The 14,732-nt window shown below is 43.1% G+C and overlaps 1 protein-coding gene across 4 annotated transcripts in view; it reads right to left on the bottom strand.

Moving 5' to 3' along the window:
- LOC106564693 (SH3 and PX domain-containing protein 2A) overlaps positions 1–14,732 on the bottom strand; it is a 114,809-nt gene that overhangs the window by 10,760 nt on the left and 89,317 nt on the right. For 2 of the 4 annotated variants that reach the window (XM_045691189.1, XM_045691191.1), the window contains 6 exons: positions 11,916–12,029; positions 8,809–8,892; positions 2,008–2,125; positions 589–751; positions 111–396; positions 8–22 (listed from right to left, as the gene is read on the bottom strand). In XM_045691189.1, the coding sequence (XP_045547145.1) occupies positions 8–22; positions 111–396; positions 589–751; positions 2,008–2,125; positions 8,809–8,892; positions 11,916–12,029 (780 nt within the window). The remainder of the gene's footprint in view (positions 1–7; positions 23–110; positions 397–588; positions 752–2,007; positions 2,126–8,808; positions 8,893–11,915; positions 12,030–14,732) is intronic. The other 2 variants (XM_045691190.1, XM_045691192.1) reach the window with 1 other exon arrangement.

Genomic DNA, 14,732 nt, shown 5'->3' with positions numbered 1-14,732 from the left:
GTCTTACCTATAGCCCCAAAGCCTATGCAAGAAGAAAACAATATTTTACTTCAGTCAAGTAAATAGTCTAATTTGAATCACCATACAACTCCATAATCGATGACACTCACCTATCGACACTCTGTGTGGAGCGACACGTGCTACAGCAGGGGAACCAGGTTCCGTCTTCCCCTTACTGTCCTGTAGAGGGCCACTAGCACCAGGGCCCAGGCTAGGACTGGAGGTACCCATCCCAGATCCAGAACTCAGCCCAGGACTGGGACTCGGACCTGGGCCAGGGCTGGGGCCGTGGTCGGGGCTGGGGTTGTAACCTGGGGCATAGGGCATGGGCAGGCTGATCTCACTCTTGGAGATGTGGCGCTCAGGACTGGTGGATTCTCCATCCGTTTGGACGTCCTTCGAATCAAATAAAACTTTATTTAAACTGCATTTAAAATGGCAACCCAATTTACAGTAAAAAAACAATACAATACAAGAGATAAATCAAACAAAAGCTAATAAAATAGAAAAAAAAGTGCTTAAAAACTAAAAAGCTAAAAGTTCAATCAAATGAAATCTTAAGTTAAAAGTGAAATCTTAAAACCTTACCTTCTCACTGCTGGACTTCTTCTGGAGCAGGTTGCTGATCTCCATGATGTTGCCGATGATCTCCACAGGGCCTGTCAGGGTCTTCTTCCTGCCCGGGGATGAGAAGTCCTCCTTCATCTTCTTCAGGTATGAGGCCGGGGCCCAGCCCTCCTTCCCCAGGTACCTAGCAGCAAAATAGGGGATGAGAATGGAAGTTTACTCACCGGTCAAATAGTAACCCTTACCAGTCAAATAATAACCCCTACCGGTCAAATAGTAACCCTTACCGGTCAAATAGTAACCCTTACCGGTCAAATAGTAACCCTTACCGGTCAAATAGTAACCCTTACCAGTCAAATAGTAACCATTACCGGTCAAATAGTAACCCTTACCGGTCAAATAGTAACCCTTACCATTCAAATAATAACCCCTACTGGGAAAATAGTAACCTTAACCGGTCAAATAGTAACCCCTACCGGTAAAATAGTAACCCTTACCGGTCAAATAGTAACCCTTACCCTCAGCCAATGTTGATAAGTATTCAAAAATGATTTAAGATGTCAAAGGGTCTTTATTTTGTTTATTCTCCCACTGACTGTCTACGACCACTAGATGTCCTCATACACATGAAAGAACATAGAATGATTCTGAGCAGAGCCGTAGAACACTGTGGTGTGAGCCAGCAGGCTGCTGGGGGGGGCTAATATTAATTGCTGGAATGGAGTCAGTGGAATGTTATCAAACACAAGGTAACCATGCGTTTGATGTGTGCGATACCATTCCATTAATTCCGTTCCAGCCAATACTATGAGCCTGTCCTCCCCTATTAAGGTGCCTCTGGCTGCCTGTGGTCTGTAGATAATATATGAGAGATGTAACAGGACTGTTATTTAAGCCAGAGCAGAGTCCAGAGTAGCATGTGGTAATCATCAGCTGGAGAGTGGAGCTCACAAGGCCTTCAGGGCCATGAGGAAACTACAAACAACAGGCCAGGAAATGCACATTTACTGAGTATACAACACACTCTGTCGGTCTTCCACCGAACAGGTCACACACAACGCATTCACCGGATCTCCAACGAGCCACATATGTTAATGGTTTACAATACCATTCAACAGATGAGATGTACCTCTGCCTTGATCACTCCGAAAATAATGATAGGGGACTCATTTCATTAGAGTGTTAGAAAATGGACATGAACTTTTGGCCCAATTCAAATATGATCATTCACTCACTTCCCTAGCCTGTAGGCCTTGTTGAAGGGAGGGAAGGATTTAATTGTAATTGGAACTGGGCCCATCCAACATAAAATCACTAATAGGTGTAAATTCTTAACCGGAGCAATGTTTTCCGTTGGCTAAGGTGCCTGTCACTCCATGGTGAGGACCAATCAGAGGAAGCCCTCCACAGTAAGGACCAATGGGAGGAGGTGAAGCTCACCTGATGTACCACCAGCCCTCCAGGTTCTTTTGGATGACCTCCACGGTGACCCCTTTCTCAAAGCCGATCTCGTCCTTCCCCTGGCTGGCGTACGGCTGCACCGTCATGTACTTCTCTTCTACACGGGTCGATGGAAGGAAGGACAGAAAAAAAGGAGAGAATCAACATTTCTGTTCAGTAAATCCCAGTAATGAACCCCTTGGAAAACTCCCCTTGAATTTCCCAGTCAAGAGATATCTACTGCAACAACCAAAGTATTTCAATCAATTAATGTTCTCTTAGAAAGCAACACAGAGGTAAAAGTATCGGGAATCACCCAGTTAGCCATTTTATCTGTTTTATTTGTTCAAGCCAGCATGGATATCCTGACTATATCCATTCCACGCGTATCCTCCAATACAAACACAAACAGCACCCACTACTGGCCAAACCTTTCATCACATCCACAACAAACTCTTCCTTATCAAAGCCAGAATATGACAGAGGCAACCCAGGCAGGACCCACTGTGGACCCATAATAAACACTATTGAGTGAACAACACTGCAGACTGGATCCCTTTGAAATGGCTGCAGAGCTGCAGAGATGCAGTATGGAGCCGGAGCCTCCCTGTTGGAGATAAGGAACCTGTGGAAGCTCTCAGATCTTTATCTGGCTCCACTTGGCTGCCCAGAGCCAGATAAGGGAAATCCCTGCGGCCACTCTAGAGTGGGATGATCCGTAGGGGGATTCAACTACTGTGGGAAAAGCCAAGTGTAAGTATGAGTGGTAGTAGGGGGGGGTAGATAGATAGGGCCACTTTAAGCAGCTGTTGCTTCAATGGGTTGGATATACAGGGGCATGGGAGGGAATGGGGATAAAGACAGGGAGAGAATCGGAGTTGGTCCAGTGAGAATTACTTGTGTCTCAAATGATCCCCTATATTGCCCCATATAGTGCACTACCTTTGACTTTGTCAATAGCAGTGCAATATGCAAGAAATAGTGCACTATAGGATGACTATAGTGTCACTTGGGACACAGACAATGTGTCCCTGGGTGGGATGGGGAAGTGAAACAGGAGAAACAGGAAAGGAATTTCAGAGGTGTGAACGTGCGTGTGTCAGTCTGTTTACAATGGGTGGGGTGAGGTTTTAGTGGGAACACATTCTACTGCTGCCTGTCATTCTAGGGGGAGCTGAGGGGCTTGGGTCAATTATAGAGAGCTGTAAGGAATGTCTAGGGGGTTTTGTACTAGGTAGCACAGGGAGTGTGTGTAGGGTGGGGGTGTGTGTGTGGTTGAGGACGTTTGAGTACTAACAGGTGGAGAGGGAATACGGTGTGAGTGTGGGTTAGTGACTGTATGTGTGTGTGTGTGTGTGTGTGTGTGTGTGTGTGTGTGTGTGTGTGTGTGTGTGTGTGTGTGTGTGTGTGTGTGTGTGTGTGTGTGTGTGTGTGTGTGTGTGTGTGTGTGTGTGTGTGTGTGCCTGTGAGTGTGCGTGTGTGTGTGTGTGTGTGCCTGTGAGTGTGCGTGTGTATTCAAACATACATATCATGTGTGTGAGCATGCTCTCTGGACAGGTACTGTATGCGTATGTGTGTCTCACACCGTCGTAGTGAGTGTTTGACCAGTCAGCTGGGCCCAAAGCCCCAAACAGTGAGTTGATAAGGAGGTTATCAGCACACTGCCATAAATCACATTAGACTCTGCTGTAACTGATCCTGTTCTCTAGACATACAGACAGAGGAACAGGGTGGAGGAGACTGGATAGAGTGTTTGACCTAAGGACTCGCCCTGTCAACAACACATGAGGTAATCGATGAGGTGAGGTCATCCTGCTGTCACTAGCCAATCAACACCTATGGATTTCATCTGACCAGCCAATCAGACTATACTGACCTAACATTCGGTCAGAAGAATTTGTGTGTTTGACCGAACAATGCAATAACAAGAGATCCATTTGTTTTTCTTGGGAGTATTTTTGGCGATAAAGTTACCAAAGGCAGGCCCATTGACCTGAGGTAGAGTCAGAGTAAGTGGACTATAAAACAATAACAAAGTGATCCATTTAGCTTCCTGCTTTGTCTTCTTTGGGAGTATTTTGGCGATAAAGTTAACAACTTTCCTACTCTGTGGTGTTAATCCATAAGATTTAGCACCTGGCACTTATCTTCCCTCCTTATCTTGTTTACTATCTCGTTTCCACGGTAACTAAATCCTTGACTCCACGGGAAAATATTATATTTCTTAACAAATGGGTCAAGTATTCCATTAGTAAAGAGTGTTTATGGGTAGTTTCAGACAAGTTGTTAAGAAGACAATTCATTAATATTGTAAGATTAGACTCCCTACTTTCCTCTCTCTAACTCATGCATGCTTCTTTCGCGAATCTTTCTTTAATTCCTCCCATCCTCTCCACTTTCTCAAATATCTTGCAATAAGGTTGAGCAGGAGGTGGGTAGAGTATTTATGTAATCGTGGAAAGATAAATTAAGAACGAGTCCATGTCTAATGACAAGAGTGCATCTTCATGAGCGAACCATGAGATACGGTATTTATCCATTATTTATGTCTATGGAGAGAACACTCAGGGTAGAGTAATTCTAAGTATTCTTTATGGTCAATGATCATGTCCCTGATACGCTTAACTCTACTTTTAGCTTCCTAGAAACTAGTGCTGAGCGATTAACTGACGTCGGTTCAATTACTTGAAATACATTTAGTTTTTCGTTTTTTTTTTCTCCAGTGAGAAATCAAATAATAAAAAAATCAGGTCAAGAACTATGTGGGACTCCTGGCTGAAGGGAGTTGTAGTTTTCATTAAGCAAATATTCAATCTGGTTCAGTGCAAAAATCTGGTAATTAACTACGATGACCATAATCCATTGCACCTGCTCTTTTTGGTGCAGACCGAGATGGATATACTTTTACTATACACAGACTGCATAGACTGCATGACAGAGGAACGTACTCAATGATGAGAGAGAGGGATAGAGACAGTTTGTGAAAGTGTCCCTTATCTACTTTGAAGGACTAGTAAAATAATTTTGTCAGACAGCTCTGCTGCATATCAAGGCAAGCTAGCTTAGCTAAATAGGATGACTCAAGACAGTACAGTATGGGGAGAACAGAGATAACTTTGTCTGGCTGTTTGGCTGCTAATGCCTGAGCAGAAATGAGATGATGACTTTAAGGAATTAAAGATAATAAAGTAATCAAATAAAAACAAAGTAATATACACAAGTGAAATATTATTTCATTGTGATTTTTTATTTTTCTATTGATGTCTACCCAATGGGGACCTGACAGAGACAATGGAATATTTTCAATGTTTGGTCAATTGAATGTTCACTATGTTGGGCTTTGGAATTTCCATTAAAAAGCTCTAAAATCATTTTAATGTCATTATTTCACAATGAATTTCATGTTTAAAAAAATAATTGAAAACCGTGTTTCTTTTTTTATAATCGAACCGAAACTGAACCGACCCCAAAAAGCACTAATCACTCAGCACTGCTAGAAACGGTCAGTGCATGCTGCCTCAAAGTGCCCTATCTGTGCTGCCTGATACAAACATGCCTCGTCTGGCATTCATGACCACAGTCAGCAGCATGGTGGGATAATTTTGTAGGGTGGAAACAAGGCCTCTAATCTGAAGTCATAAATTAGTTAGCATGCAGCAGTGCTTCTGATGGTGCCAGCTGAAAGCAACACTGGACTCCCAACTGACCTGAAACCCTGGCTGTTAAAATGTGTCAGCCACAACAGGGGACAATATATCACTACTATCTGTTTTTGCTGGTTGATGTCTCTAGTACAGCATCCTTACACAGGCATGTACTGTACGTTGACCCAGAGTCTCAAGTGAAGTCATCTGGGATATTGGATATGATGATGATGATATAGAATATTGATATCAAGTACAGTGAAATGCCTTTCCCAACCATGCAGTAATCAATATCAGTAGTACTACAACAAAACTATATGACATGACAATGCCTACTAACTTTACCCTCACGCAATGATTGTCCTGATTCCTTCATGGCAACAGCTACATCAGTGGCTCACACTAGATGTCGACCGATTAATCGGCATAGGGCCGATTTCACGTTTTCATAACAATCGGTAATCTGCATTTTTGGATGGCGATTATGGCCGATTACATTGCACTCCACAAGGAAACTGCGTGGCAGGCTGACCACCTGGTAAGTGTGGTAGCTAGCATTAAAGGTAAGTTGCTAGCTAGCATTAAACTTTCCTTACAAAAAAAAATCAATCTTAACATAATCACTAGTTAACTACACATGGTTGATGATATTACTAGTTTAACTTGCTTGACCTGCATTGCAAATAATCAATGCGGTGCCTGTTAATTTATCATCGAATCACAGCCTACTTCGCCAAACGGGTGATGATTTAACAAGCGCATTCGCGAAAAAAGCTTTGTCGTTGCACCAATATACCTAACCATAAACATCAATTCCTTTCTTAAAATCAATACACAAGTATATTTTTTTTAAACCTGCATATTTAGTTTAAAGAAATTAATGTTAGCAGGCAATATTAACTAGGGAAATTGTGTCACTTCTCTTGCGTTCTGTGCAAGCAGAGTCAGGGTATATGCAGCCGTTTAGGCCGCCTGGCTCGTTGCGAACTGTGTGAAGACAATTTCTTCCTAACAAAGCCGTAATTAATTTGCCTAAAACTTCTTAACTGGGAATATTGAAGACTCATGTTAAAAGGAACCACCAGCTTTCATATGTTCTCATGTTCTGAGCAAGGAACTTAAATGTTAGCTTTTTTACATGGCACATATTGCACTTTTACTTTCTTCTCCAACACCGTGTTTTTGCATTATTTAAACCAAATTGAACATGTTTCATTATTTATTTGAGACTAAATTGATTTTTATTTATGTATTATATTAAGTTAAAATAAAAGTGTTCATTCAGTATTGTTGTAATTGCCATTATTACAAATATATATATATAAAAATCGGCTGATTAATCGGTATCAGCTTTCCTCGGTCCTCCAATAATTGGTATCGGTGTTTAAAAATCATAATCGGTCGACCTCTAGCTCACACACACAGAAGTGGATCCATCCACTGTTATAGGCTCCTGCCTGTGATTAAAGCCAGGCTTCAGGATGGGCTACTGCCCCACATTCACACTTTCCACCAGCCTATTCCAGCCCGCCCAGTCCTCCTGCTGCTACTCCTCTGCGAGAGCTAGCTACCTAATTGTAACTGCTTCGCTCAGCTCTGGCAGCCCATATTAGTACATTCACCAAAAGCATCCAAAAGAGCTGGATGTAGTCATCACATGGAAATCGTTGGCTGAGTATTGAACTAGTATTTTTTTCTCCTGTGCATTATAAATAGGACTTGTGGGTTTTCCTGAGCATCTGAATTGGAAAAACGATGTCCCATGTTATAGATTAGTAAGACTACAACTAGGAAGTGGGGTTTTTCCTGGTCAGGTCATGTGGTTAGGAAAAACGCCTGGCCCGAAAGTATATAGGTCATCGCAGGCCTGAATAAAATTCATCAACACAGGCACTAACTCATACCATCTGACACAAGTTCCCCCTGTGTTGGATCAGCTCTGTTGAATCACTTATGTTTATTGTCTCTTTGACTGGTCTGGGATCAGAGTTAAGCTATACCAGGTGAGTCACGCCCCATGTATGTTATTGGGAGCCTGGGAAGTTATATGATTCCCAGGTCAGTTTCAGTAAACAAACAGACAAAAGACAGAGCCAGGTGGGGTGAGTGGGCTAAAACTAATCCTAAAACCAGATGGCTGATCTCTCCTGGTCTTATTAGAGGGATGAGAAATTACTCTGGCTCTAGGTAGGGGTAGGCCACAGACACAGATCTAGGATCAGCCTCCCCAAATCCTATCTATATCAATGATCAGCGTATATAGCAACTTCATCCTTCAGTATAGTGACTACTTTTTTTATCAAATATGGGTAGAAGTAGCCTTTTAATAGCCACAGATCTAGGATTAGCTTATCTTCCCCAGATAAATGCAAAGCTGACCTTGGACCAGTTTTGATTAGATACTAGACAATATGAGACATAGGCTCATGTCTGTCTGGGTCCATCAAAGAGAATTCATTATGACTCAACAGCAACTCTCCATTGAGACATATTCCAGTATTGCAGTGGCCAGGGGAGCTTGGCAACGTGATACATTCAAGAGTGTGAGAACATATCTTTACCAACAAATGTTCACTAAAAACTCAGTCATTAAAATCTAATGGTTCTGAACCTGGAGGGAGTTGTATAAGTACATGAAGTAGCACTACACACAGTAATGTTTAGAACAGTTATTAGCCAACAAGGTTGTTACTGTTGTGCTGTCTGAACCAAATACCCCTCATTATCTAATCTGTTTAATGTTAGTAAATGATTCTGTTACGCAGTGCAAAATGAAGAAATAATTATCTTTCTAAAAGTAGAGAAAAGTGTGGTAAATGTAACACGGGGAGCTGAAATCTACAGGACCACCCAATGTGCTGTTTGTGATGTTGGAGTTAAGCTGGAGTTGTTGTTGGTTGACTGTCATGGGTTTAAAATGAGTTTTCTTACGATGAAGGAATGAGTGTGTATGTGTGTGGTTCTGAGAGAGGCCACGTGAGAGTGTCTGTGTGCTTGTGTGTCTGTGTGTGTGTGTGTGTGTGTGTGTGTGTGTGTGTGTGTGTGTGTGTGTGTGTGTGTGTGTGTGTGTGTGTGTGTGTGTGTGTGTGTGTGTGTGTGTGTGTGTGTGTGTGTGTGTGTGTGTGTGTGTGTCTGTGTGTGTTGACTGTGTGTTCACCTCGACTCTGCTGGCGGTTCACTATGCCCCCCAAGGTCCATCTGCGGTCCAGTCTCTTCAGATGAGCCTTGCGTCTCTTAGTAACTGATGAAGGGACGGATGGAGAAGCCAAAGAAAAACAAAGAAACATGAACTTAAGAAGCGTATTACAAAATGAAAGAAGGCAATAAGCTATTGATAGTTAGTAGGACGGTGAAAACATTACATGGAAAGCAGCAAATGAATGGCGCCCATTTTAAGCTATGCATAGTAAATAACATGATTTGTAATAGTGCCCTTAGCAAATGGTTTTTCAGAAAGAATTGATATTCATTGTTGTCATGATAAGCACTATCTGTCTTCGGAGTTCACGCTCACATTTCACAGTCAAGCAGCTAAACTTCTTAAAGGGTGTGTGTTTCTGGGGACTGATTTACAATATACTGACATTATAAAGGAAGAGTGGAATCACAGATATCCTGAGGACAGTGAGAACTAGGTCATAAACACAGAGATATTTCCTTACGAGAGACAACTGCCCAGAGAAACTATCCTCCACATCGTCTGTCACCGAAAGACCGAAAAGAGAACAAGCCCCACATTAAAAGAGGAAGCAATGATCATATAAATAAAATGAATAGAAAGGGTGTCTCCATTCATTACAAATTACCAGGGTTAGCGCTTCCAAGCCTGTTCTATTCATTCAATCTCTATGACAACAATGACATGATGTATCATAGAAATATAACATATAGAAAGGGTGTCTCTATTCATTACAAAATGCCAGGGTTAGAGATCCAAGCCTGTTTATTAATTATATTTCTATAGCAATGATGACTTGATGTATTATACAGTATCATCCAATCTAGTGTGTCTGGAATACTGAAATCTGTTGGTCTCCAAGGTTCTCACCACGACGTATTCTGTATTCAAGAAGGCCAATCCCCATACATAACGTTTTGTGTATCTGGGACCTTTCAAATGGTCACAGACATGCTACATCTGTGTGGCACAGTATCATACTAGCCCCTAGCATACTGTACACATGGTTTAAGATTGTCCAGCAAACTACATCTGTGTCCAATGTGTCGCTAATAGGTTTTCTAGCAACTGTATAGGAGAAAATAGATAAGAGTAAATCTCCATGTTAGCCTGTTAGGCTACCGTAACAGCTAGCTAAGTCCTCTGGTAAACTGTTCCGTTCCAGTCCCCCTTATAAGCAGGGACCACTCTTGCAACACCACCGACTTACAGTAAAGTAAAACAGCCCTATATGATGCTGTCCAACTCGTTGCTTTCTGATGACTTGTCTTTATCCTCCCTTCCTTAACGCATTCCCTAGGGGGACATAAACCAGACTTTCAGAACGGAGGAACGAGTGATGAGGAGGGAGGACAGAATGAAATTACTGTCATCTCTCCCTTCATCTCTCTCTCTCTCTCTCTCTCTCTCTCTCTCTCTCTCTCTCTCTCTCTAACCTCCTAATTGAAATATCAGATTGGGGACAGCCACTAAGGCAGACGTTATTTCAGGGTAATTCCAATAGACCAGACCTACCAGGCCCTGTCGTCCCTCCTCAGTGAGCTAGTAGCTACAGTCTGCTACTGGTTTATATGACAGCAGACTGGGGCTTAATGAGTATGGGGGGGGGGAGAGACAGGATAGTTACCAGAGATATGAGATATGCAGTGGTGTGTGAAAACGGAGTTGGCAGGCTCTAATGGGGAAGGTGTTGATAGAGGAGTGTTTTGCATGATGGGAGGGATGTGATGTGTGTGTGGGGGGTGTGTGTGTCTGACCCAGATCCCTAGGTATTTCCAGGCTCCGGCTACATGACCGTCTTTTTCCTTAAAGGCCATCACAGACTTTCACTACCAGCCCAGTACCACCCAGTATGTGTCTCTCTCTCTCTCTCTCTCTCTCTCTCTCTCTCTCTCTCTCTCTCTCTCTCTCTCTCTCTCTCTCTCGCTCTCTCTTTCTCTCTCTCTGTGGAGTGACTGCAGTCTCCATTAAGGGGAGCTGCGGGCTACGGCAGCTGCAGCTGCAGAGGACCTGTCATCACATGCTGGGATGTGGCGTGCCAGTTTACAGTGTAACAGTGCCATGGGCCAGCGCGAGGATCATAAAGCAATGTGTCTTAATGAGAGACAGGGAGAGAGCCTTACATACCCTGGTGGCAGTCTATGACACACAAAGCATTACGGCATAATGACTACACTATACCAGGTAGTTTCCATGGGTTAGTAAAACTGATGGAAAACAGAGGTAATATGACTTTAACGGTGGGGGAGTGTATGTATGTGTGTATGTCTGTATGTGCATGTCTGCCTGCCTGGGTGTAACACACAGCTAAGGCGCTACAGTGTCATCCCGAAGCACCAAAAGGGAAGGGAGCTTATTCTCTAGTGATGAAATATGCCCTCCAAACAGTCAGACTAAACAGTATTGCAAAAAAAGAAGCCATGACAAAATTCCTTGAAAAAGTAGTGAAGGAATTTCCTCTGGTGCCAAAATATCCAGCCTGATGAAAACCCTGTAGTTTAAACAAAGGGCATTTGGCTGGGTTTGTTACAGTGTCTGTTTCCTGCTCTGACCCTGGTCCTCGAGGTTCCTGCTGTCCAAGCACAACTATTAGTTGTCATACCTAAGGCCTTAGTAACGATGGTAGTGATATTTAGCAGGGAGAATGGCTGGTGTGTGTTACCTAAGGCCTTAGTAACGATGGTAGTGATATTTAGCAGGGAGAATGGCTGGTGTGTGTTACCTAAGGCCTTAGTAACGATGGTAGTGATATTTAGCAGGGAGAATGGCTGGTGTGTGTTACCTAAGGCCTTAGAAACGATGGTAGTGATATTTAGCAGGGAGAATGGCTGGTGTGTGTTACCTAAGGCCTTAGTAACGATGGTAGTGATATTTAGCAGGGAGAATGGCTGGTGTGTGTTACCTAAGGCCTTAGTAACGATGGTAGTGATATTTAGCAGGGAGAATGGCTGGTGTGTGTTACCTAAGGCCTTAGTAACGATGGTAGTGATATTTAGCAGGGAGAATGGCTGGTGTGTGTTACCTAAGGCCTTAGTAACGATGGTAGTGATATTTAGCAGGGAGAATGGCTGGTGTGTGTGTGTTACCTTCTCCTGTCCTGACGGTGCTAAGTTCCAGGTCATCTCTAGTGCCGTTCTGTGAGTCCAGGTATGTGGCCGGCACCCAACCCTGCTCCTCGGCTGTACTGACAAACCACCAACCTATAACAAAGAGACACACACACACACACACACACACACACACACACACACACACACACACACACACACACACACACACACACACACACACACACACACACACACACACACACACACACACACACACACACACACACACACACATTAGTTTGTGCAGAGCCACATGGAGACACACACATACACATTCTTCATACACTTTGACACAGAAAGAAAATAGACAGACATACATACACACACACACACACACACACACACACACACACATACCAGCCATTCACCCTGCTAAATATCACTACCATCATTACTAAGGCCTTGGGAATGACACCTAATAGTTGGGCTTGGACTCCAAACACACTTACACATTTTGATTTACATTCAATAATGGAAATATGTCATCGTTCTAGTTCCTTCATCCGCAGCAGTTTGCTAAGGCTATAAATTACAATAACTGTTCTACATTCCCAAAGAACTCCAGAATAGATCGGGTGTTAGTGTTTGTCTTGGTCCAGGCTTTCATTTATATCGGCTACATGGAGAACAGTGAAGTGATGTAACCAGGGAACTTTTCACCTGCTTGGAAAGCTGCTATCATTACAAAACCACCCGACATTTCAGAGTAGCGATACTGATCATGGATGAGTTTTTCATTTTAAATCACAATGACTGAGATGATATGGACAGGGAGAACCTGATCCTAGAGCAGCACTCTAGGGTTAGGGTCATGTTTTTTTCATATATGTGCCCGGAGTGCAGAGGAAAATGGACACTTAAGGTTCAAGGAGGTAGAAGTTGTCCCTGAACCACAGATCTAGGATCAGATGACCATAACTGAGTTCTAACCTGAAACCATCAAGGGGATTAAATAAGAGCTGACCCTGTATCAGTGCAATGATACAGGGTCATCATTGAACTTAGTAAAAAAATAATAATAATCCTAGTCTAGTAATTCGAGAGGTGTTTGTGGGACAATAAATCTTTTTGATTCGAATTGACTCGCCTCTACCCAGACCTGATTGAATGCAAAAACACATGTCGAATCGGGAACCAAACCAAACCGAAACTCACAGAAAGAGAGAGGAAAAGAAGCCATCGATCCCTCCCTGACAGTTAGCATGTGTCTTTGTGTTTTAGTTCTGCAGTGGCAGCACGAATCCAGATTCTCCGACTGTCTATTCTGTTTAAGAAGTTCAGAGGCTCCCCAAGCATTTCATCCGTAACATTTGGGTTCAACGTGGACTATTCAGAGTCATAAATAGTAGGGAAGCTGCCTTTCAGTGAACCTCGAAGATACGGGATCATTTATGACTTTCTGTAGCCCATAACGCACCCAGACGTACGCCATATGCTAACACACACAGGCGCACTCTTGACAGATGCACATATGTACACATACACAATAACTCATTGGTCATTGGTAGGGTTGCGAAATTCCAGTAACTTCCCAAACATTCCTTGGTTTTCCATAAATCCAGGTTGGAAGTCACTCATAACACAAGACTACTATAGCTATACTATGTTTGAAGCTCTGAATGGTCCACCACAGTGTTTGAGGCTTCAACCCATAGGCACTGTCTAAAAGGCATTGAAGTTCAAAGTAGGTCCCACTGTAGACATTACAGCAGAGTCTGGGGTCTGACGACACACAGTACAGTGAGTTTGGAAACCTGTCAGAATCGGTTGGCTTCACAAAATGCTAATAATGCTATGCAAATGATGCTATGCTAATGTTTAGCCTAGCGAAAACCGCTAACGTTGGACTGACTGTAGAGGCATAGGTTTTTCTCAGTGCTAACTGCCAACGTGAATTTGACATTGTGACATTGATGCTATGCTAATTCATTATTACGCTACTGTAGGCCAGCTAGATCCTAGACTGAAAATATGTTTTGATGAATGGCATTCATGAGAGGCAGTATGGTAGGGCTCTACTTTCTTTTTTAAAGTCCTACATTCAATGTGTGAAACATGCTCCCTCTATAAAAATTGCCAATACCATACGAAACACATTCACTTTTATGTGCCAACTCAATGGAAGTTGGCCATAGTTTTAGCAAAGAAACTTTATAGATCAAGTTACCTCAAATGTTCAAAAGGAAATAATCCAACCCATCCACCTTTATGGAACTCAGCCATAGTTTAGCAAAGAGACAATTCAGGAGCCATTTTCTTCAAAAGGTCACCTGACTTGACAAGAGGAGGAAAAACCGTCCTCTAAATCCCTATGTGGCAGGGTCCTGGTGAGTGACTGCCATTATCAGCTGCATGTGTGAGTTGCCACGGCTGTATATCACTGCCTACCTAGTAGGGGCTGATAGAAATAGGTCACGGCTGTGTGTGTGGAAAGAGTGTGTCTGCTTACGCAAACGTGTGTGTTTGTGTGAAAGTGTATGCTTACAAGCATGGGCGCGTGTCTATATAGGGATCCATGAACATGCCTGCTTGCACTTGTATGTGTATGTACTTGCATGTGCTGTGAAAAGGCAAATGAGAAAAACTAGTTTAGCCCTGGTCTCTCTCGCCCAGGCTGGCAGACACCACATGGCTTTGACAAGGCCCAGCTCCCCTATACATTCAGCTCCCAGGCTGACAGACACCACATGGCTTTGACAAGCCCCAGCTCCCCTATACATTCAGCTCCCAGGCTGGCAGACACCACATGGCTTTGACAAGCCCCAGCTCCCCTATACATTCAGCTCCCAGGCT

The sequence above is a fragment of the Salmo salar genome, chromosome ssa12 (genome assembly GCF_905237065.1).
Source record: "Salmo salar chromosome ssa12, Ssal_v3.1, whole genome shotgun sequence".
In the NCBI taxonomy this organism is placed as follows: domain Eukaryota; kingdom Metazoa; phylum Chordata; class Actinopteri; order Salmoniformes; family Salmonidae; genus Salmo; species Salmo salar.
This window is presented reverse-complemented; position numbering and strand designations above follow the sequence as displayed.